Source organism: Molossus molossus, unplaced genomic scaffold (assembly GCF_014108415.1).
Source record: "Molossus molossus isolate mMolMol1 unplaced genomic scaffold, mMolMol1.p scaffold_m16_p_17, whole genome shotgun sequence".
Lineage (NCBI taxonomy): Eukaryota > Metazoa > Chordata > Mammalia > Chiroptera > Molossidae > Molossus > Molossus molossus.
The window spans coordinates 52233705-52256952 of NW_023425352.1; the positions used below are offsets into that span (position 1 = coordinate 52233705).

The 23248-nt window shown below is 56.1% G+C and overlaps 1 protein-coding gene across 1 annotated transcript in view; it reads left to right on the plus strand.

Moving 5' to 3' along the window:
- Nucleotides 1-303: 303 nt before the first annotated feature.
- UNC5B (unc-5 netrin receptor B) overlaps nt 304-23248 on the plus strand; it is an 81221-nt gene continuing 58276 nt past the window's right edge. Inside the window, exon 1 of the mRNA XM_036265755.1 lies at nt 304-857. Coding sequence (XP_036121648.1) covers nt 779-857 — 79 coding nt within the window. The 5' untranslated portion in view covers nt 304-778. The remainder of the gene's footprint in view (nt 858-23248) is intronic.

Here is a 23248-nt window from a genome sequence, read left to right on the forward strand (position 1 = left end):
AGTGAGAGTCCTGAGTTCAGAGAAGAAAGCTGACATAGCCAAGCCAAAGGAGAGCACAAAGGTACATTTTCTTAGTTTTGGAAAAGAAAATTGAGCAGACTCCGCTTCCAGCTACAATCCAGCGGCCGGGTTTTCCAACGCCTCGGGCACAGCGTTTCTCGAGGTCCCCCCTGAAGGGCCCCCAGGACTGCCAAGGCCTGGCCCAGGTGGCCGTCGGTTCCCCCCCGTCAAAGGCTCCCCGCCAGCTCCGCCCACTCCCGCCCAAGCCCCGCCCCGCGGCGCGCGGTACCCCTCCGCTCGCAGACTCACAAGGGCTAGCGAGCTGCGGCGCTCGGCATTGTGGCAGGCGGCGGGGACCCTGGAGGGCGCCGGAGCCGCGGGCGGCGGCGGGGCGCAGAGAGACGCACCACACCCGGGCTCGGACGGCGCGGCCCCGGCCGCTGCGGGCGCGGCCGAGCGCTCTCACCCTCGGCCGCCAACTTCGGAGCCAGGGGCGGGAGTCCGGAGAGCGCTCGGAGCCCGGGAGCCTGAGAAGCGCTGAGAGGGGCGCGCCGGAGCCTGGCTCGAGAGCGGGCGCCCAGCACCCTTCGCAGTCTGAGCTCCAGGCGTCCCCCCGTGCAGCGTGGCTGCCGCTACCCCCACGGAGGGCACGGGCTGGCGCGGCCGGGCGCCGGGAAGGACGGCGTGGAGGCGGCGGCGGCGGCGGCGGCGGCGGCGGCGAGGCTGGGGCCAGGGCGAGAGCCCCGGAGGAGAGGCGCCCGAGCCGGGCCACGGGAGCATGTGGGCCCAGAGCGGAGCGCGGGGCGCGCTGCTGCTCGCGCTGCTGCTCTGCTGGGACCCGAGGCTGAGCCAAGCAGGTGAGGAGCGATCGGGCGCGGGGCGGGGGCGCGGGCACCTCTGCTGCTCACTTTGGTTCCAAGTTGAAGGGGTCGGTCGCCGCGTAGGTGCGCACAGGGGAGGTGGCGAGGCGCCCAAGTTAGAAGGTAGATTTCTCTGCCCCACCAAAGTGGGCGGTGGCTCAGCCACCCGGTCGGGTGGGGTGGGGGTGGGCGCAAGCCACGGGTTCAAAGTCAGCGGGAAGCCGCCTGCTCGCACCTGGTAGGGGTCGCTTCTTCTGTTTGGGACGCGAGTCCGAATGGGGGGTCTGTGCCTCCGGGAGGGCCCGCGTCCAGAGGGACCCCTGGCTCTCCGCGCGCCCTGCGGTGCCGCCGCCTGGACCAGGTGTGCGCTCGCTTGCGTTTCGCTGGCAACTTCCTAGCCCGGGCCCGGGCTCACGCTGGCGAGAGGGAAGGGAGGGAGACCTGCGGAGCAGGGAGCGCCGGTCCGCTCCGCGAGCCGAGGACGCCGGCCTGAAGGGCTTTGGCTGAATCCTACGCGTACTGCTTCCCCCGAGATTGTGAGACCCGCAGGTCTGGAAGGATTTCTTTTTTTTTTCCTTTCTGGGTGGTGGTGGTATTTTGCGTCTGTGTGTGTGGGGGGGGGGGTGGAGGTGGGGGGACGGCGAGTAAGTAATGATCCTGCCGAGTTTCCTTTTAAATGGGTCATTGATATTCTCCCCGCCTCGGGAGCAGACAAGGTGCGCTCCTCGGTACAGCTCCTACTCTGGATCCAGCAAGATGCCTTAAGGGAGTTGGTGGGCTTCTGAAATAAAGTCCTTATTACACCCCACCCACCCACCCCCCGCGCCGCTGTGGAAAAGTACGCTCTTGCTCGTCTGTAGCTGGGCCCGGCGTCCCTGACTGGGCTGCATCTTCCCAGGGAGCTGGTGGATACCGGAACCAACCTCCTCGGTGCTGGGATCCAAGCGGGTGGGCTGGCTCCTGGGCCCGGGTGGGAGTGGGGATGGGGGCACCCTGCGCGGGGCCTTCCGAGTTGAAGCTGGGATGGGGGCAGGAAAACTGGTGCAAAAAGTGGATGAGATGACCAAGCCCTCCCTCCTCCACCTTCCTGCTGGGATGTTGACATTCCAACCCCCCTCCCCCAATAGACAGAGATTCCTTACTTTGGAATTAATTCCTCACTTTGGAATTAATGATTCCCACGGCCCAGGAGGAAGGGCTTGGTTTTAGTCCCCACCCCACCCCCAACACTTTTTTTCCAGACCTATGTTGTAAAGTTACAACACAATCATTTGATCCAAGTTAATTATGATTTGGGCAGACTCTGGTATTTAAAGCAGTGTTTTGAAGTTGGAAGGTAATGATGGAGGTGGGGAGCAGGCTGCTGAATGACCAACCTTGTTATAAAGAGTACAGTTGGATGTGGGAGGTGCTGGGCTGGGGTGTTGGTTTCTGGTTTGAGGGTGTTTGAGGGGAGGTGATTGAAGGGTAGGGCGAAGTCTCTGTAAATGGCACAGGGGCAGGGGTGGATCTTGGGAAGCTGTTTTTGTAGCAGCAGGGCAATGGGAGAGGGAATAAATCCTGTGGTTGCTGGGAATAGTAGGGGTTTCAGGGAAGGCAGGAGAAAGACAAGACTGGTTGGCCTACAGTTCTTGAGCTAGAGTAGTCTCAGCTGGGAGGCTGGGGGTGGACTGCCCTTTCTGCTTAAGGAAGCATCCAGCCCCCACCTTCCCCAGAAGAAACCCCAAGCCCAGAGCTTTGATGGATTTGGGCACAAATGGTGCCCAGTCAGAAATGGCCTCTAATACCAGGCTTTGATTTCTCGCTAGCTAGCAGAACTGGTGTTGGAATTGTGCTCATTACTTAGCACAGCAGGGGCTGCCTGCCCACCAGCCTGGAGAGTGGCCAACTGGTGGGGTTGGCCTGCAGCCTTCTCTCTGCCCAGAATGAGCAGCCCTGAGAAACCTGTCTTCAGGAGGAGAATGTGTCCCTTCCTTTTCGGCAACCACAGTGCCACAGGCACAGAGTATCTTTCAAAATGTTTTTTGGGTATTCCCAGTGAATTCCTCATGAGTCCCATTTCACTGATGAGGAAAACCAAGGCCAGAGTGTTGGCTTTCTTCAAATCTTGCCTTCACTTGCCCACAGGTTCGCATCGCATGCAGACTTGTATGCAGGGCTCCTGTCCAATAGCCAGGTTGATTCAGGCCACATTGGACTCTTCCTGGTGGCCCCACCCATTTCTTTGCCCTGAGCCTGAGATCAAGCTGAGGCAGAGAATGCTGTCCCCACAGAGAGGGCACTTCCCTTCCCCCAGCCCCATCCCCAGTGAATATGAGATATTTTTTTAAGGCATGAAGTTTGATGGTGCAGAAATCAAACCTGGAACCATAAAACTCCAAACCTTTAGAAATGTCAGCAAGTGACCAACCAGGAGAGGCCACTTCAAAGCCCGGTTGGCTCCAAGAGTCTCCTCCTACGCCACCTCTCAGCCTTTCTTGGAGCTTTTAATGAGCCTTTTCTCAGTCTCTGGCTGGGATAGTTGAGAAGGAACTGAGGTGTCACTTCTTTTTAAGGTGCAGTTAAAGTCGGAGTTTTCCTAGTGCCTCTGGTGTGTGTGTGTGTGTGTGTGAGATGGTGGTCATCCTTGGGGCTCTCAGCACTGGAGCAAACACCCATCTCACTTAAACAAGTGGAAAGTCAAGAATGTCTCAGTGGGTTTCTCAGTAAAGTAAAAGGAGCTCTGCAAGGGAAGAATTTCCGATGTAATATCTCTCCTCCCTTCTCTTCCCACCCTCAAACTGGGAATTCTGTAGGACAAAACAATTCCCCTTTTTCCAAACCACTTTTACCTACTGAAGCTGTGGGACAGGCCCTGACTTGCACAGGGTTACACTGGGGCCCAGGGAATGAGCTGGTGTTGGAACTCAGTCCTCACAGACTTCAGTCTAGTCCATCTGGCTCCTTCGTTCCTCCTGGGCAGCAGAGCGGCCACAGGGTCCTGGAATTGAGGTTCTTAAATCCAGTTACCACCTGAGAGAAGGTTGTTTAGCTGGTTAGATGGACTTGTATCAGGATGGGAGAAAGAGGGCAGTTGGGAGCATGATCCCTGGAGAGGTAGAACAAGGCAGGGCCAAAGGTCCGAGGTGAGGCCCTGAGACCAGGCAAGTGCTCAAAGGTAGCTCCATCCCTGGTCCCCCAGCACCCATCTTCTCAGCAATCGCCCCAACCTGCCCCAGGTAAGATAAACCACAGGCCAAGCTCTTTTGGGCCCATCCCCTCCCCACCCCACTTTGTTACTGAGTTTCTTTTGGACTGAAGGTACTTTGATCTTGTTCCTGTCGGGCCTAAGATAGGTGGGCCCCCCTTCTGTTCCCAGTGCTTAGAGAACAGGGTTGATGATTCTGAATGGCCCATCCTGGAGCCTCCCCAGGGCCTGCTGGCTGAACATATGGTCTTTCCTACCTCAGTGCTGGGGTTGGGGTAGCAAGGAGACACCTTGGAGACCACCAAGGCCTGTAGGAAAGGGTCATAGGTTGGGACTTGGACCTTGCCCACTGGGGCTGCCTAGGCTGGATGGCCTGGGGAGGGGGGGCGGGGGGGAGCAGGCGGACAGCAGAGGCCTGAGCCGGCTCTCCTGGCGGCCGGGCTGCCTCTTCCTCCTCCTCCTCCTCCTCCTCACCAGCTTCCACAAAAGGAGTCATAAAAGCTGTGAAGGCAAAATGAAACCAAACAAATGCACTCTGTTTTTCGACTTTTTTAAGGGAAAAATGTAAATTCTATAACTAGAATAACACAAGGAAGGGCAGTTTCTGGAGGCTGGAGGGACTCCGTACACTCCACCCTTTTGAAGTTGGGCTGGGGTGCCACCTCCTGCCCTCTTGGGGCCTGCATTCAGCCCATGTCCCTGGAAGCCTCTGGAATTTCTCGCTGACCTGTGCATTTCTGGTGAGCCTGAGCCCCTCTGGGCCTGTTGGGAGAAGTCTGGCATCCTGTCGCTGGTCTGGCCCCTCACTGTTAGTTGAGGGGCACATTGGATTGGAACTCTGTTCCAGCACCTCCTCATCCTGCACCCTCCCACCCCCCTGCAGGGCGCACAAGCTCTGGTGAGGTCAGTCCACAGGTCCCCGCTGCGCCCCTTTATCTCTGATCCTCAGCCTCAGAGATGCTAATGGCAGTGAAAACGTTTGCTAAAGTGCAGGCATAAATCTGCCGCCTCCCCACTGCCCCCCACCCCTACCCCTTTTGTTTCCTCTTCCTTCTTGCCAAAAGCACTGGGTTGCTGGGAGTCCCCAAATTCACCCTTGCTGCCCACCCAGCCACCTGATTAGCCTCTCTTAGCTCCTTCCCTGCTACGGAACTGCTGCACACCTCGCACACCTTAGTGCCACCCACTCCTCCTTCCCTTCCTCTCCTGTGTCCCCCGGCCCCTCCCCCTCTCCCCCCCTTGCTAAGGGAGATCTGGTAGCTGGAGCCCAGGGAGCCTGGAGTGAGCGCACTGTCTCCCTCTTTCTCACCCTCCAGAACAGGCCTCCCAGCGCCTCCCAGCTTCCCCGCGCTGCATGGGGAAGGCGGGCTGCAGGTGTGAGAGTGTGTGTGGAGTGTTGGGGGAGCTGAGGATATGTGTTAAGGAGGTGGATGGAGGTGGGGGTGTGCAGTGGGAGGGGAGGGGAGGTGTGCGGTTGCGAGGGGGTATTCAGTGTGTGGAGGTGATGTGTGCAGGAGGAGCAGTGTGTGTTGAGGAGGTTGTGTCTCGAATACAGTGTATGTGGTGTAGATGGCTGTGTGTGTGTGTTTGGGTGTGTGGGTTTGTGCGATGTGCACATGGCACAGCTGTGTTGTGTTTGTATAGAAATAGAAACAGGTGTGTGTAGTGAGGGGACAGTGAGTCACCACCAGGCAGGGGAAGCTCCATCCATTGTTTTCCCTGGTTGGGGATACCTGTTGGAGATGGGACCCAGGCTCTTTGCCCCTTCAGCACTGATGAGACCTCATTTTGCCCTGTGCTGTGGGCTGTGAGCAGGATTTGGTCCCATTGCCAGGTTCTAGCATTGGAAGGGCAGAGGTCAGCTTTCTCATCGAGGGCAGATGGGACAGGCCTGCCCAAGCATGTGTTTGTGCTGCTCCACGGAGAGGGAGGTTGGCTGTAGCTCAGCCCTGAAACCAGCCCAGGAGCTTGGGCAATGAACTGCCCGCAGGAGGACAGGGATCTGAGGCCTGGGGTCGGCTGCAGTGCACGTCCAGCCTACCCCGAGCATCGCCAGGGCTCATGCTTCAGCCCCCCAAGAGGATTTGCTGGGAAGAGTCAGGCAGAACTTGAATGAGTGGCATCCCTGACGAAGAGCCACCCACGCAGGCATGGCTGGGCTGGGACTCTTCGGGGAAGCCACGAAAGAGGACATGCTCACACTCACACACAGGACTCCACTGTCCTTGCCACCTCCTTGGTCACAGGGGTTCCTCTGCTTTCTAACTTCTGCCCAGTCTGAGGACTGCCTTCCTTCACTCTAGGATAAGATGTGCCCCGTGGAGCGGAGAGACCTGTAGGAAACGACAGCCCCACCAGTATGCATGTTGCTTTACAGTTTATCAAACCCTCTAATGGGCGGGACCTCACTTGGTCCCTGTAAGGACCCCATAAGGAGGTAGGTGCCCTCTTGGGAAGCTGACCTAGGTCCCAGGTCAGAGCCAGAGCATCCCTGACCCCAGCCCTCAAGGAGGTCCCTGTCTGTGCAGGATGTTGACGCCTACTCCAGAATAGTAAATGACGTTCAGAGAGTCTAGGATGCCAAGTGAAGGCAGCAACAGTGTATGCAGCGATGAGCACAGCTAAGAGTGAAACTGCTAAGCCTTGGGCTTCCTGGAGGAGGTGATAGGAGCCAGACCTTGCCTCTGCTTTTCTAAGAGCATGCCTAGAAGAGAAGATGGGATGGGGCTAGCTAGCTGCGGCACCTGGCCTCAGACTTCCCCCACTTTCCGGAAATTGGTCAGCATCTGCTCGGCCCCACCTTGGGCAGTACCAGCCCTTGGGGAGCCCCCCCGGCCCATGTTTCCAGCCCTGGGTCTGGCAGGCTCAACTGAAGGGGTGCAGCTTGGGGACCTGCTGCATCTGACTGCGAGCAGGGACCTGAGCAGAGCCCTGGGAGGAAAAGATGTCTTATTCTGTATTTTCTTTCTGTGGTCTTGAAGGTGGAGTGCACTCAGCACACACTTTCTAACAGTGACAGGGAGTAAGTTGGAGGTGGGGGCATGGGGAGGTCTACTGTTCCCATTGGAGACAGAGCGGGTGAGAATGAAGAGATGGAATCCTCGGCCCAGCCACTGCCACGAGCCAGAGAGAGAAGGCTCGGTGTCATCACCACCTGTAGGACCCCCAGCCCCTCTCTTCACCCCTCCTCACAGAAGCCTCTCCCAGGGCCTCATCTTCAGTGCAGATGGGGCATGGCAGGCCAGCTGGAATTTGGGGAGGTGAATATAGCCTCCCAGCACTGCCACTTACTAAGTAGGCCTTGGGCAGCTCACCGAGCTGCACTGTGCCTCGGTTTCCTCATCTGTAAATGAGGATAATGATGTCATCCTCACAGGGTTGTTTTGAGGATCACATGACCTGATGCAGAGAAAGCACTTAGCCTGGTGCCTGCACACGGTGAATGGCCCAGGGAGCCCCAGGGCCCAGCCTCCTCGGGAGAGAGCCCCGTGAGCCTGCGACTCTTCCTCCAGGGGAGCTGAGCGGGGTGGGGGAGAGCAGGAAGGCTCAGGGCCTGTGGGCCCAGCAGCTCCTGACCTGGGAGTTGGGAGACTGGCCCTTGCCTTTCTTCTGCTGTGTGACCTTGGGCAAGTGTCTTACCTCTGTGGTTCTGGTTGGTCTCCCCACCTGTAAGTTTGGGGTGAGTAGGGGAAGGTGGAAGGATTTCAAGGGGTCTGTTTGTTTTGTTTTTTGGTCTGGTTCCATCTGAAGAGGCCCCAGCAGCCAGCAAGAGACAGAGGTAGCCGAGGCCCAGAGCACGGTGCTTACAGAGGACCCTCTAGAAAGTCACGTCAATATATCGACAGGAATGCTCTTGTGAGCATTATGCGGCCCTGGGTGTGTCTGTCTGTGTCTGTCTGTCTGTCTGTCTGTCTCTCTCTGAAGCCATAAATCACCCTCTGGGACCTGAGTCCCTTTTTCCTGCCCCTTAAGCACCTGCTGTCTCAGCAAGTCCCAGATACCAAGCAGGGCCCAGGAGCAGAGGACCCCACCAGCGGAGGAGCCTGGACACGGGAGACAAGAGGCACTTGCTGCCTCCATCCTGCCAGCCTCACCGCTCAAGGGCCCTGGAGGATGGAGCAGGAACAGGTTGCCCAGACCTAGCCATGCCATTTACTGTGTCATTTCTCAGGGACGGGGGTGGCTGAACTTGGGGGTGGGGAATGAGTAGTCCTGTGCCCTCACGGGGTATTAGAATACCAGCCCAGCCCTAAACTTGACGCACATTCATCAGTCTAAGTACTAGGCTCTGAGGTGGGCAAAGCACAGGCTAGACCCTTGAATTGATGCCCTTTGTGTTGCTTTTGAAGCACGAGCCCTGCATCAGGCCTGTGGCGCTGGTGCCAGAGGAGTGTGTGATGGTGCACCAGAGAGGAGCCCCTTCAAGGACCAGCCAGCATGCGCATGTCCTGGGAGGGGTTTGTCGGGGTGCTTAGAGGCAGGCTGTGCAGCCAGACTGCTTGGGTTCAAACCTTGACTGTGCCACCATGTGCTTGTGTGTCGTACAGCAAGTTGCCTACCTTCTCTGAGCTTTGCTTTCTGTATTTGTAAAATGGGAGTAGTAGTAGCACAATCTGAGATCATGCTTTGCACATTCTAAAGTGCTCAGTAACATTCACTGTCATCATCACCATCATCATTATTGGTGCCAAATATTGGGTGACACGACAGGACACTGAAGCTGTTGAGAGAAAGCTCTTGTGGGCCTGGGTGAGTGGTCAGGGAAGGCTTCCTGGAGGAGGGAAGGGTGGTGTTTGGCCTTCGAAGGCCAAGCAGGGTTTGTTTAAGCAGATAGGGTGTTGCTGGTAGGAGATGTGTATGTGAAGGTTTGGGATAGAACTGCCTGGCACATCCACCCAGGAAACACATTCCAAATTCAGCCACTGACTCATATCTGATCATCTGGTAAAACAAGACTTCTGGGACCGGGGGTTCCGTGTTCGTGCAGAGGAAAGAGCCAAGGCTTTGGAATGAAAAGGATTGACTCTTACTGAGTGCCTGGGGCAGGAGGCGCAACCTCCCTGAAACTCGGTGTGCCCATCTGTGAGGTGGGGACAACCCGCCACCTTCACCGACAGTGACGTGATAGGAAGTAGCACGTGCCGACCTGGCACAGAGTAGCTTCCACCGATTTCCCCTGCCCTCCCTCCTGCCTGCCTGTCCCCTGCTTTCAGCCTGGCCCCCCTGGGTTGGACTGGCCCTGCTTCTCTCTGTACACCTCTGGGCAGGAGAGCAAGGGGACAGGGTCCCAGGTGGCAGCTTCCAGGCTGAGTGGAAAGCCAGGGAGAGGGGCAGGAAGAGGGGGACTGCTTTTTCTGGTCCCTGGTGCCCACCTGGGCCCGGTGGATACCTGGAGGCATCTCCAAGGCCTGGAAGGAAGGTCTTCTGCTGAGATCACATAGGAGCCTGCAAGCCCCAGAGGCCCCGAGGGTGTCTGGTGGTGTCACGGGCCAGGAGGCAGAGCTGAGGGAAACCAGCCCTGCAATGTGATCCGAGGTGCCTGCCCGCCCGGCCTGGGGCCTGGGCACCCTCCCCAAACCCAGCGTCGGTCATTCTCTGACATAGCAAGGCAGAGTGGAGCTCAGACAGCATGAGCAGTGACTTGGGGGGGGTTTATGTCCTTGGGGCAGCCTTTCACGGAGCCAGCGCCCTGGGGATGGGAAGGCAGGGTCAGTGGCTGGAAGCAGGATGGGGTTGAAACAACCAGCTGTGACATGGTGACAGGGAGACTGGGTCTGATTTGTCTGATTTTGCTCAGCACGTGTTGCGAGTGCCCAGCACAGTCTCTGGCACACAGCAGGTGCAATATAAATCTGTAGAATGGATGAATGAACTCATGGTCAGGCCGTATTCAGCCAAGAGGTTGCTGTGATTTAGTCCCCGTTGTGTTGGACTTGAGAATTAGGAGGTTCTCCCTGCTTTGCGCACGGCCTCCCTTCCTCTGCCTTTCTTCTCCCTTCGTTCCCTCCTCTGTTCTGTCCTCAAGCACTTCCTGTGTACCGGGCACGGGGGAAGTCAGAGCCAGGTCTTCAGTGGCCAGAGCCCCCAGGCAGGAAAGAATCGATTCAGTAAATCCAGTGGAGCCACAAAGAATTAATCAAGTACTACATTGAAGTGACCTTGGCCCCATGGTGTAGAGAAAGCAGACTGGCAGGCATGTGCTGATAACTACGTACCTGCAAGGCGGCCTTCACATGGCACAGCTGGGCCGGCCCCTTTAGTATGTTTCCTGCTTGTATTCCCAAGCCCACTGATTATTTCCCTCCACCTCACCTTCCTATGGCTCAAGAGAACACCTGTTGCATGGACACTGGCCTTGAGGCCTGGGAGCGGCGTGGGCTGAGAGGATCTATTTGAAGGCCCATAGGCAGGGTCTGACCACAGTCCTCAGCCTTCCGGAGCAACTCCACCAGCTTCTTGGTAGGAGGTGGGTTTGGTGCAGGGGAGCGGTTTTGGCTGCAGGGTCTGGCTGAGCCAGGCTCTCCCTGACCGTGCGTCCAGTGCTGACATTCAGGGAGCATCCCTGGGAGATTAATGCCCCTCCGCCCCCGTCTCAGGCCCTTGGCCGAGGCAGCAGTATGCCTGGCTCAGCTACCACCCTCACAGCTGGGCACCTGCTGGCCCTTGCCAGGAGCCCCCACCAGGCTGATCTGGAATTCCTGCCTGGCAGCCCAAGACAGCTGGGGCTACCGGGCACAGTGACCCCTGCTGCAAATGTGATCTGACCCACGTTTTCCTGTTGGTGCGCTCTGCTTCTGTAGACACATACACAGAGGAGACAGCAGCAAAAAAAGCCCTGAGCTGAGGCTTCGGAACGTAGATTCTAATTCCAGCCACACTGCTGTGTGGCATAGAGTTAGTCCCTTTCCCTCTCTGGACTTCAGTACCCTCGTCTGTCCAGATGACGAGAGTCCACCCCAGAATCAGAAAACTGAGTTGAGTCCTCGCTCTGTCACTAACTGCAGTTTCCTGAGCCTGCATCATGTTAAATAGGGGCCCGGATTGATTGATAGGGAGATCAGACCAGTGGGGCATCACACAAGACAGGGCATGATCAATAGAGGTCCGTTTCCTTTCCTCTCCACCTGGGAGGGAGGCAATCCACAAATCGATGGTTACACCTTTCTTCTTCCAATATTCCCTCTGGACATGGGGGCGATCAGAAACATCAGGCTGAGGATGGCCCCGGTGGCTTGGTGACCGCTGGGTTACAGTGAGCGGCGAGCCTGCGTCGCCACGTGCGTGGGGAAGGAGCGCTGGCTTAGGAGTGTCTGGGAGCTCCGGCTCTGAGGCTGACTCTGTGACAGCACATCACCAACCAGCGTCAAGTCTCAGTTTACCCATCAGCCAAAGGAATAAAAGCAGTTGAAGGCTTGGTAGGACTTAAGGAAAAACACCCAGAGAGGTGCTTTGGAAACTGTTCTCCAAACCCCAGGGGCCGCTGATCGGAGGCAGAAGGAGGTTGGCAGAGCAAGGTCTGCTGCCCCAGGGGCTGTGCAGTGTCCTGAGAGCTGTTTGCTGTGGGGCGGGAAGGGGAGGGCCCACACTTCCATTTCCCAGGCTGGAACCTCCCACTGGTATGTGGGCCCTGGCACCTCTCTTCATGGCCTGGCTGGCCATGGCTGTTGAGACAGATGACAGCAGTTTGGGTCACTTCCCATCCCTCTCCATGCTCCACACCCCAGAGCAGAGGAGGCCGGGGCGCCACGTCAGGGAAGGTTAGTGTCGGTGCTGGGTTTGACGTGTCCCAGCCAGCACACCATCTGCCATGCCCACCAGAAGTTACATAATCCCTCGGCCGGCTGCCCGTTCTTAGAAAACTGGGCAGGTGGGGCCAGCAGGGAGTGAGGGTGAGGCACTTTGCTCCCTTGAAGCCCACCACCACCCTAGATCAGTCTTCAGTCTCCCAGTCCACGGTGTGGAGCCGGAGACATACATGCCGAGACAGAGTGAGGCTGCGGTTAGGAGGGCACTGGGCAGGCCTGGAGGGCTGCTGCGGGCTTGCCTTGCGGACTCCGGGCACACCGCAGACCGCTCGCCAGCCGCACACCTGCAGGTGTGCCCCCAGCTCCGCACACCATTCTGCCAGCTCGTGCGGTGGGTCCAGGAGGCAGCTCAGGCTGCTGGGAAGTAGAGGTGGACCCTCCCTCCAGTTTCTGCAGAGATGTTCCCGTCCAACATCTTATGAAATAATAAGCATTGTTCAGTATATATAAATAACAGCCAAATGCCGCTACCCACACGTTACTGAGCGCCAAGATCCGGTCCTGTCTCTACTATTTGCTCATTGTGCGATGTTAGCCCCGCTACCTCTCCATTGTTAGTCTCGGTTTCCTCGTCGGTGAATAAAAGCCTCATTCACATAGTTGTCTTGAGGATTGAATCAGACAGTAACATATGTAGAGGACAGAGAAACTGTTCAATACATGGTAGCTGTCATCATTGGTATCCAATTCCATTCTTTCTCTTTTTTTAAAAAGAAGTAATACACAATGGTCATTTCTACTAAGATCAGTAATAAAGCATGGAAACGCATCATCTTTTATACTGTTCAACAGGGTGCTAGGAGTATTACCCAATGCGATCAATCAAGAGAAATCAATGAGAGGCATAAGAATGGGTAAAGAAGAAGTAAAACTATCCCTACCTGATAGTAAAACCCTATAACATCTCTATAATTAAGACAGTGTGGCCCGGCCGGTGTTGCTCAGTAGTTGAGCATTGACCCATGCTCCAAGAGGTCACCGGTTTGATTCCAGGTCAGGGCACGTGCCCAGGTTGTGGGTCAAATCCCTAGCAGGGGACATGCAGGAGGTGGCCAATCGAAGTTCTCTCTCATCGATGTTTCTATCTCCCTCTCCCTTCCTCTCTCTCTAAAATCAATAAAGAAAAAAAATTAAAAAAACAAAAACAGTGTGGAACTGGTGCATGGATTGGAAAATAGATTGGTTAAACCAACGGAAAGTCCAAAATCAGACTCAAATGAATGTGGAAATGTATACGACAAAGGTAGTATCTTGGATCACTGGGATAAAAACACTTTTTAACAAATGGCGCTGGGACAACTGCATAGCCATTTGAAAAAAGATAAAGTTTGCTTCATGTTTCACACCGTAGAGAAAAATCAACTCCAAATGGACTAGGGATCTAAGAGTAAACTTGATACCAGTAAGTACTCGATGAAAACCTGGGTGAATTGCTCTTTGCTGTTGGGTTAGGGAAAGCTGTCTAACTATGATTCAAAGCCCAGAGGCAATAAAATATAAAATTGATCATTTTTATTACATAACATTAAAAAAAATTTTTTTGGACAATAAAGCACCTTAAAGCCAAAAGACAAAATATTTGAGAAACTGGGAGAAAATATTAACAAATAACGGACATCCCTAAGTTTTAAAGCACTTGGTAATACCGAGGGACAAAGGACCAAAAACTTGACAAAAAGGTGGGAAAAAGACATGAACAGACAATTCGTAAAGTAAGATATAACCATGACCCTCAAACACATGGGAAAATGTTAACTCATAGAAATATGCCAATTAAAACAACTCTGAGATGTCACTTCTCACTTATAAGACTAGAAAAAACGTAAAGTTATGACCACACTGTTGAAGAGGCTGTGGGAAATAGGCACTTTCAGACATTGCTGGTGGAAATGCAAACTGGTACAGTCTTGTGTGCAATAGATACTTTGGCAATACTTAACAAAGCTGCATATATACTTTATTTTTTTGTCCCAACAATCTTCTAGAAATTTTCCCTTAGTTTATATTATCAATACAAAAATACATATGTACAAGGTGGTTTCATTGCAGCATTGTTTGCAGTTGCAGAATATTGGAAACAACCTGAATATCCTGATTGAGGAGTTGAATAAACTATAGTATACCTATACACTGGAGTACTATGCAGCTATGAAAAAGAACGATGAAGGTCTTCATGAACTGATATGAAGAGATTCCCAAGACTTACTGACAAGTCAAAGAAGTAAAGCATAAAATAGTATCTATAGGATGCTACCTGCCATGTAGGAAAGACGTGGGTGTAAGACTGGGTCAGATCCGGACCTCTCTTCATAGTCTTTCCATGACCTCTTGAACACCTTCTGCTTCCTCATCAAATGCCCCTCCCCACTCTGCTTACAGATGCAAGCAGTGAGCCCTTTGTGGAGTACACTTCCCTGCGCTGCCTCTAAATAAGATGGAGAGGGCAGGACCTATAAATGGCATCCCTGCCCAGGCTTGAAATGTGACTCTTAGCTCCTTGTGTTCCTGGGACTCAATTTCCTCTTCTGTAAAATTAGGAAGAATGAATCTCATACCCCTCACCTCTCAGAGAGGAAGTGGTGGGCGAAGTGCTTTGTATAATGTGGGATGTGATGTTATGTATCTACCTACAAGGTCTGCAGCTTGCTCCCTGGACCTCAGATAAGGCTTGGATCCTCCTTTTTCAGTCCCTGCAACACACACACACACACACACACACACACACACACACATCCTGCATTCTATACAGAGCTACAGAACTGTGGAAGATGCTGAGGTGGCTGCTTAATTTTCTGTCACCTTGACTTATGAGGGTCCCATGGACATACACTCCACCTGCATGCCAGGTATATAGCAGGTGCTCTGAGCCCCTGGCCTCCCTCTGACTCGGGGCCTGCTCGTGTGCCCACGTGGGCCAGTTTGCACACATTGTCTCATTTCCTCCTTGTAATGACCCTGGGGTGACGGTCTTAAAGAGGACCAAAATGGGGCTGGGGCAGTGAGGTGACCCCCCTAACCTCCCAGTTTTTCTGTCAGAGCCTAGTCTAGGTACAGTGCTAGTCTCTGGACTCCAGACTCAGTGCTTCTCCCAGGAGCCCACTCAGAGTCCACTCCCCAGGGCCAAGACCAGGTCTTCCTGGCGCTGTACCGCCCTGGATGTCCCGGTGAGTGTGGCTGCTCTGTGGTGACCTGTGGGGTGATCTCATGTGGGCGAACAGAAGAACTTCGAGCTTCTTTGTAAAACAGACTCTCCCACCAAAGAGATTCTGGTCTCAATTAAGAGCGAGTGGTTGACTGATGGACAGACTGGGCTTGTCCCACAGGCCTGTTTCAGCCGGCATCGGTCAGCCTGTTTCTCCCTGGCCTGTGCCATTTTAAGCACTGGTCCGAGAAGGTGTGTGTTTCCATCACTGCATGGAGAGGATCATTAGCAGTCCGGGGCCACCTTGGAGCGTCTGCACGCCTCAGGCCCCTGCAGGTCAGACTGGTCTAGGGGAAGGGCTGAGCTGGAGGTGGCCCTGGGCAAGGCAGTGGAGGGCAAAAGTGCCAAGAGGTTATGTTCCAAGGCCTGAGAACTCTGCTTACCAGTAAGTGAGTCATTTATTGATCCCTGACAGTCCTCCTTGCCACCCGCCCCCCCACAGGGTCCTATGCAACTTGCAGAGGGAAGGGCAGGGCCAGCTGCGGTCTGGCCTCCCAGGGAGAGGGGCCTCTGGAAGTCTGAAGTCCACCACCCTCCCTGCCTCACCATCGCAGCCCACCGGGACAGCGCCCGCCAGGCCCGGCCCTGACCTGCTGAAGAGAGCTGGCTAAACAGAAGTTCCCAGGTGCTTGGGCATCTCTGTCTCACTGCCTGGACTTCCTTCCCAAGGCTCCTTCTAGGGAATTGTAGTGCTGATGGAGGGAGTGTTTCAGGAGCTGCCCGACAGACCCCATGAAGGGGCACATGAGGGCCCAACCTGTCCCTCACCTGGATGAGAGCTGGTCATGAGAATCAGCCCTGTGCCTCTGGCTTCATGCCCGAGTGTCGGGTGGTGCCTGTTGCGCACAGGCGTGGAGCACTTCATGCAAAACGCCTTGACCTGTGAATCTGAGCTGCTCACAGCCCCGGAAGGGTGTCAGCGGAGTGTTTTTACACCCCTCTTCCACATGGGGTGGCCTGCCAGGTTGTCCCTGGGCTTGCTTTGTGGCTGCCTGCCTGTTCACCCTTACCAGCCCTTCCTTGCCCTTGGGTGGCTGAGAAAGATGAAGAAATGAAGCACCCTGGACTATTCTAGATGGCCTTCCAGGGCACCCAGCAGGAGCTGGGTAGGAACAGTCAGGGTGTTAGCTCTGATAGGTCAGAGAGGGTAGGTGTCCACCTGTTCAGGGGACAGGAACTCTTCCAGACTCTGTGTCCAGGGAAGTAAGTAAGCTCCAGATCCCAGAACACACAGCCCCTGGCCTCCAGGCCTCCCGGCCGCCCCATACTCAAAGGCAGAAATGAGGGCTGAGCTAGTGGCTACTTTCAGTGGTCTGTCCAGAGTGACCTAGTGACTCAGCTTGCCTCCCACCTTCGCTCTGCCCACTCTGCCCTCCCTGCCACATCAGACCTCCGACCCTGGGTACCTGGGCCACCCGTCCTCTCCCCAGAGTATGTCATACCCTCCCCGTGATGCTCATCATGGGTGGACAGCTGGGCCCAGCCTTCCCCAGAAGGGAAATTCCAGATCCTACTAAATTCCAAATTCCATGGCCTTATCTGGCACCATTCTGTCTGGCCTTTGATGGGCTTCCTGGTGTGGGAGGAAGGACCTCCCCACCCTCAGAGAGATTATGGGGGCCCCCACTTTCCCACCACCCAAGCTCCCTGGGTGTGTCAAGGGCTTGTACCATGGATGGAACACACAGGTTGTTTATACAGAGAGCAGAACACAGCAGGGTGTTTGGGGGAGGGGAGAGGGGTGTACAATAGGCCCGGCCAGAGCAAGCAGCTCCATAGTGGAGTCATTGTTCCATTCAACCCTTTCGTAGATGGGATGCTACCCCAAAGCAAATCGCTGCATCTCCCTGAGCCTCGGTTTCCCCACCTGTTAACTGAGGGGTCAGACTAGTGAGCTCTGAGGTCCCTTACAGCTCTGAGCTGTACATTTTCTGTACCACCACTGACATCTTCCCAGCATTTCCTGTCTAGCCGGGACCCTGTAAACAGGGCTGACCAGAGTGCGGGTCCCGCCGCTGACATGTCCGCGGTTTCCACACTAGTAAATGTGCCTCTCTACCGAGTGTTCTCCCCGCTGCACTTGGTGTGGCTGGCTCCCTCCTGTCATCCGGTGTCAGCCCTGATGTCCCTCAGAGAGCCCTCCCTGATCCCGTGCCTCTTACTTTTCTTCCAGCACCTATTAGCACCTGGGATTGTTTGTGCACATACTTGCGGTTTAGTGTCTGTCACCCCACTAGCATGTACACTCCATGAGCACAGGGCCCTGTTACTCAGTGCTGTGACCCCCAGCGCCCGGAACAGTGCCCGGCACAGAGTGGGTTCTTGATGCGCAGGCGCTGAGTGAATAATTAGGCTTGTACATAAGAACCTCGAGTTTTTTCAGAATCTGCATGCTTGACCTTCACCTCTATGGGTTCTGGATTAGAAAGTCTGGGCGTACGAACTTTGACAAAGCACTCCAGCTGGCTCACATCACACCTCTTATTCAAAAGGGCGAGCTCGCAGAGGTTCTCAACGCAGCCAATGGGGATCACGTCTGCCAAGGTCCCTCCAGAGATTCTGACTTCACTGGTCCTAGGGTCTGGCCCGGGCATTGGGAGCTTTAAGAGCAAGCCGGGTGGTTGTGTTGTGCCGCTAAGACAGGGGGCCCCAGGACCCCAGTCATCTCCAAGGCCTCTGGTGCAAAGTTCTGCTATTCTTGGAAAGCCCCACAGGGTTAAGCCCTCCTGTTCCCACACGACAAACTCAAACCTCCAAGGGGATCAGCTCTTTTCCTTACCCGCCTGCACAGATAACGCGATGCCCTCTTTGACCCTGTAGGTGAGTTGGGAGGGTTGCCCAGGGCTCTGCAGTCCCTCTCCAGTGACTTCCCAGGAACGGCTGGTGGCTCTCCGAACAGCCCCCCTGCACCTCCTTTTCCTGGCAAAACGACTGAGCTGTGTTGGAACCTGTCTCTCCCCCTCCCCTGGTAGCACACAGTTTTAAATAAGATCTTCATTTACCAGAAGTTCACACCACAGCTTATGTGTTATATGAGAACAGCAATCTCGTGTTCATGGGGGAAATGCTCTGAGACGCACGGGGGCTGCAGGAGAGGCCATGGCAGCGGGGCGGTGTGCGCGGGAGGAAGCCACGGAATCCGAGCTGGCGCCCGGCCCCAGCCCGGCCCTGGCAGTGCCATGTTCCTCTTGGCTCAGCGCGGGGCCCGTGGGGGAGGTGCCACCACGCTGCAAGCTGACCTCACGGCTGCTGGAAGGCTTGGAGCTGGGTGGGAGTGTGATATCACCACCAGCTCCGCCAACTGGCACCCCGGCGCTGCTGCGGGTCATTTCCATGTCTCCAGTTGGTTAAGATGCTGCTCTTGCTGTTGACCTGTTAGTTGCCTTCTGCCTTGCCTTGGAGGCTGTGATGAAGGAGGGGTTTGGTGGCTGTGGACAGACACCACTTCCCCCCACGGCCGTCCTGCCTTAATTCTTCTACCCCAGACTATGAAGCATCTAAAGCAGTAAACAAATCCCAGCTGTCCAGGACTTGCCCGTTACAGGGTCTTTCCATGCAGTCTTTCCAACTGCTCTGCGGGGTGGGTGCTTCCTTGCTGGTGCAGAGGAAGAAACTGAGGCTCAGGCACTCAGTGCCTCGGAAAAGACTCCTGTGGCAGAGCTGTGACCTTGTGCCAAGATTTCTATGGGCTCTGCCTGCACTTGGTGGAGGACTGAGGTCAGGCCACTGTCACATCTCTCAAATGTGGTCTGCGATATTTTTACTCCAGTGGCATTTGTCTGCGCTGGTGGCCTGAAAGCCAAGAGATCGAGGATGAAATATCACAGTGCATGTGACCTTGAGCGAGGCTGCTTCTCCCTCTGGGCCTCAGTTTCCCCAAAGGTAAACCAAGAGTTGGATTAGGTGGTCTCTTAGGCAGGTGCCACCCTTCAGCTCCTCTGCAGGTTTTCCGGTGGGCCCTGGCTGTGAGGAGATGGGGGAAGGGGGCAGCGGTGGCCCGTCGCGGGGTCCGCGGTACAAGGCTGATGCGCGTGTAATAAATACTGAGCTGACAGATGCTAAGCCGCATCCCCAGCCTCTGAATAAATAAAAAGTTGCCCAGAATAACAGCCTGGAAAATGCTGGGCCCTTCCCACTGGCCATGCCTCTGTGCCTCCTCCTCCCACTCCCTCCTGGCTCCTTCTCTGTCCCCTGTCCATCACTCACTCCGGCCCCAAAAGCGAGCCAGCGCTGTCCCAGACTGGCTTTAGTTCCCGGCTCTGCAGCCTGCTCCCCAGCCCCCCGCTGCCACAGCAGCTAATGAGGACCAGTCCCTGCAGATGACAGCTGGGGGACAGGCCAGCCTGGCCCTCATGGGGCTGGTGGGAGGGCACAGGGGAGCGTGTCTTTAATCCCCAGAAGTCTTTCTTTCTTTGTCAGGTACTCCCTGGCATTTCCGGCCAGTCCCTGGAAGATGGACTAGCCCAACTCCCACGGGAGGCTGTCCGCTCTGCCTGCTTCTGGCTGGGCCACCAGGAAATTAGGACCAGGGTGTGCATAGGTGGCCCCAGGATGCGCCCAGGTCACACTTAGTTCGATGTTTCTTTGATGTGTGTTTCCTGTCTCTTCAAGTTTTCAGGGACAGAGACCCAACTATTTGGTCAAGCGTAAAGTCACAGAATATTAGCGTGAAAAGACAGCTTGTCATTTTACAGATGAGGAAACTGAGGCCCCAGAATGGGGGTTGTGGGGAGGATACCTACCCAGGGTCACACAGCCAGAAAGTGGCAGAGTCTAGATTTGAACCCACTGTGCCCTTAACCCCCACTGCCAGTGCCCTCCTCCAGGAGCCTGTGCTGGGCGCACAGAGATGACCCTCGTGCTCAGGACAGCCCCAGCCCCGGAGAGATCCAGGCCAGGGAAAAGCTCCTGGGCTCCTTGGTTTATGGACCACCCTGCCACAATGCCTCGTCAGAAAACCTGCTTTCCACTCTGCAACGGGAAGGTAACACTGCCATGTTGTGGGGTTTCACTGAGTCGGGGGCCAGTCCAAGAAGTGAAGCCCCTCACAAGGCCTCGTTTGGGTTCCCAAGCTGTGTGAGAACCAGCCAGGGGGCTCCTGGCATGGGAGGCTCGGCACAGGCAGAACGCCCCCTTCGCGTGGCCCTTAGTGGTTTCCACATTACCTCCAGGGAGGATCCCAGTAGTTCTGTGCAAGAGGCAGGGGCATTTCAATCCCTAGTCTACAGGTGAGAGTGCTGAGGAATGGCTGGTCAGGGACCTTGACTAACCCCCGCCCCTGCTCCCCGCTGTCTTGTGGAGGTCCCAGGGCCGGTCTGAACATGGCCTGAGAGCTGGCCTGGGAGGGGAAGAGTCAGTATCTAGACTCCCTCCTGGGCAGGCCAGGTTGTCCAGAACAGATCACCTGGCCCGCTCCCTCCCCAGGCACCCAGGCCAGGCCCCTCCGCCCCTCCCCCTGCACACGCAGGGCCTGTTGCAGGGCTCCTGCCTCGGACATTCCACCCTGGGAGATAAGGATCCTGTCTGGCGCCTGAGTGCTTTTTTCCCTCCTTCTTTCCGAATCTGTTCCCTGATTATCTGTAGACAGCCCCTCACTAGGGGCCACCAGAGAGGGGTCCAGACCACAGAGAAGGGGGAGGGGGACCAAACTGGAGGCCTCCATCCACCAACAGGCCCTGCGGGCCAGACCCTCCTAGCTCCCCTCACCCATCTGGGGGCTTGATGGACATTTCCTAAGCCCCCACTGTAGCCTGAGCCCCCACTTCGCAGAAAGCTGAGGACTGGTTTCCTTGGGGGACTGACCCACTTCGTGGGGAGAAGGGGTATGTGGACTGGGGTCCGGGAGGGGGGCAGAGGGTGGGGTAACTTCCGTGGTCAGAGTTCCTCAGCCTTGGACCTGGACTGTGCTCAGTGGGGGATGTGGTCGAGGCTGCAGCCAGCCAGACGGCCACATCCTGTGGGAGATGCTGGCCCTTCCCAGGCCAGACGGAGGCTGAGGACACTTAGGGACGGGAAAGGGGGGGCAGTGCTTGAAGGCTCCCAGAGCCCAGCCTTTAGCTCTGGGGACTGGTCTCAGTGGATGGCCAGAGCTGGCATAGCCCTAGCCTGAAAAGGAGAGTGACTTCCCACCACCTGAACTTAGGACCTGGCCACATCGTAGAGCTGCAGCCTTGGTGTGCCAAGGCTGCCCCAGAGAGCGCGGTCACACTGAGGCAGTCACCCGGGAGACCGGTTCAAAACCGGAAGGGGTCAGGTCCTCTCACCCACTGCAGGTCAGATACTCCTGTCTTCCAGGGTCACGCCTCTCAGTCCCCACTGCTCTGGGAGCTGGGAGCCCTCGATTCAGGTCCATGCTTCACCCCTGACATGTTGTGTGACCTTGAGTAAGTTCCTTTCCCTCTCTGGGCCTTATACTCTTAAGCTGTAAACTGGGAGGCAACCAGTGTGGACTGAGGACTTAGCTCTCTCTCAGTGGCAGAGAGGAGGGAACAGGAGATACCTGAGCCCGCAGACATCACCTTCCCAAACCTTGTCAGGCTTCCCAGGGTCGTGGAGATTAAATGTGATGCTGGAGTTGATACCCTGGCTTGGAGGGGGTGCTGCAGGAGCATGGGCTGCTGAGCACCAGGAGGCCGAGGGGTCCACCATTGCCCTCCCGGTGTATTTGCTTCTGCTGTCCCCAAACTCCACCCACCATCCCCATCCCCATCCCCTCCCCCTCCAACCATTTGGGGGAAGGGAAGCAATGCAAGATCATTTTTTATGGCTTCCTGGCCCCGGAGCCAGAGGGCTGAGGGTCTGGTGGTGTGGGCTGGATTCCTGAGCCTCCCCCTCTGAGCCTTCAGCTCGTAAATATGAAGCCCAGGGCTGGGGGAGCTGGCCGTTAAACTGTCAGCGGAGCGCCCACTTAGAAAGTCGTAAAGCGTTTCTCGGAGCTCCTCGGAGCTGGGCCCAGGGCTCTCCCACTCCACGCCCACGGGCAGTGGCCTCCTCGCTAGTGGGTGCTGGGCTCCCTCTGCCTGAGTCCCTGCTCTAACCACCAGTCCCTCCTTCCTCTCGCTCTCGCCCTTAGCTGCCTGTGCCTTGGTTTCTCTATGCAAAGCAAGTCTGCTGTGCTGCTCCCGGGGGCGCGGCTCGGACCCGGAGCTCTCGGACAGCAGCGGACGCTTCACGTAGGCCATAGAGGGGGTCTGCTCCGGATTTCTCTTCCTCAGAACACTGTCGCCCCCAGTATTCCCTTCTCTGTGACTCGCCGAAGGGGACCTAGAACGTACCCCAAGGAGCTCACGGAATTGCGGTTAGAGAGAGGATGGGCGCCTATGAAGAAAGCTCACGTTTTCGCCAGCGCAGAGGAGGAGGGGTCGCTAAGGCCGGGGTGGAGGGAAGCTTCCTGGAGGAGGCTGGGATGTGGGGACGAGAGGCGGTGGCAGAGGACAGCTAGGAGCCCAGGGTGGCTTTGGAGAGGCAGAGGCCAAGGAGCTGTTCACACTCATTGTCCCCCAGCTCCGTGGGGGTCGTGGGAGCCGTGGAGCTTTGTGAACACTCCCCAGGCTCCCTCTCCCTCGGCCACCGACACTCATGCCACGTAGACAGGCTCTGGGCAGTAGAAGGAATTCAGATGCCACCTTCCCCACTCCTTAGTCATGTGTCCTCGGACAAGTTCGTTAGCCCATCTGAGACTCATCTTCAGGCCCAAGATGTAATTAATAGCAGCCTACCCCCATGAGGCCCGTCAGCACAGGTTTAAATGAGATTATGGAGAGGGGGGAATATTGCTCAGTGGTTGCAGGGTGTGGAGTCTGGCCACCAGAATCCAGCACAGTTCTGCCTCTTACTGACCAAGCGACGCGACCTTGGGTGATTATTTTGCCTCTCGAGGCCCCAGTTCCCCCATCTGTAAGATAGGGTGAGAGAAGTCAAGGATTCGGTGTCAGCTCCTGTTATGTGAAGTGCACGTGTAACCCTGGCCTGGCGCAGAGGAGGTGCCCAGCAAAACCTGCACCGGGAGCCGCCCGCCTCCTTCCCGAGCCTGCCGGTGAGCTCAGGAAGGGGCAGCTTTATTGGGGCAGGAGTGGTCTTTCCAGGGCTCCTTTTCTCTTTTCTGTTTTAAAAATGCATAACGCTTACCTTAAGGAAAGTAAAAACAGCAGAATGCCAGCCGGCCATTTCCTTCATTTGTGCTGAGCTGGGGGGT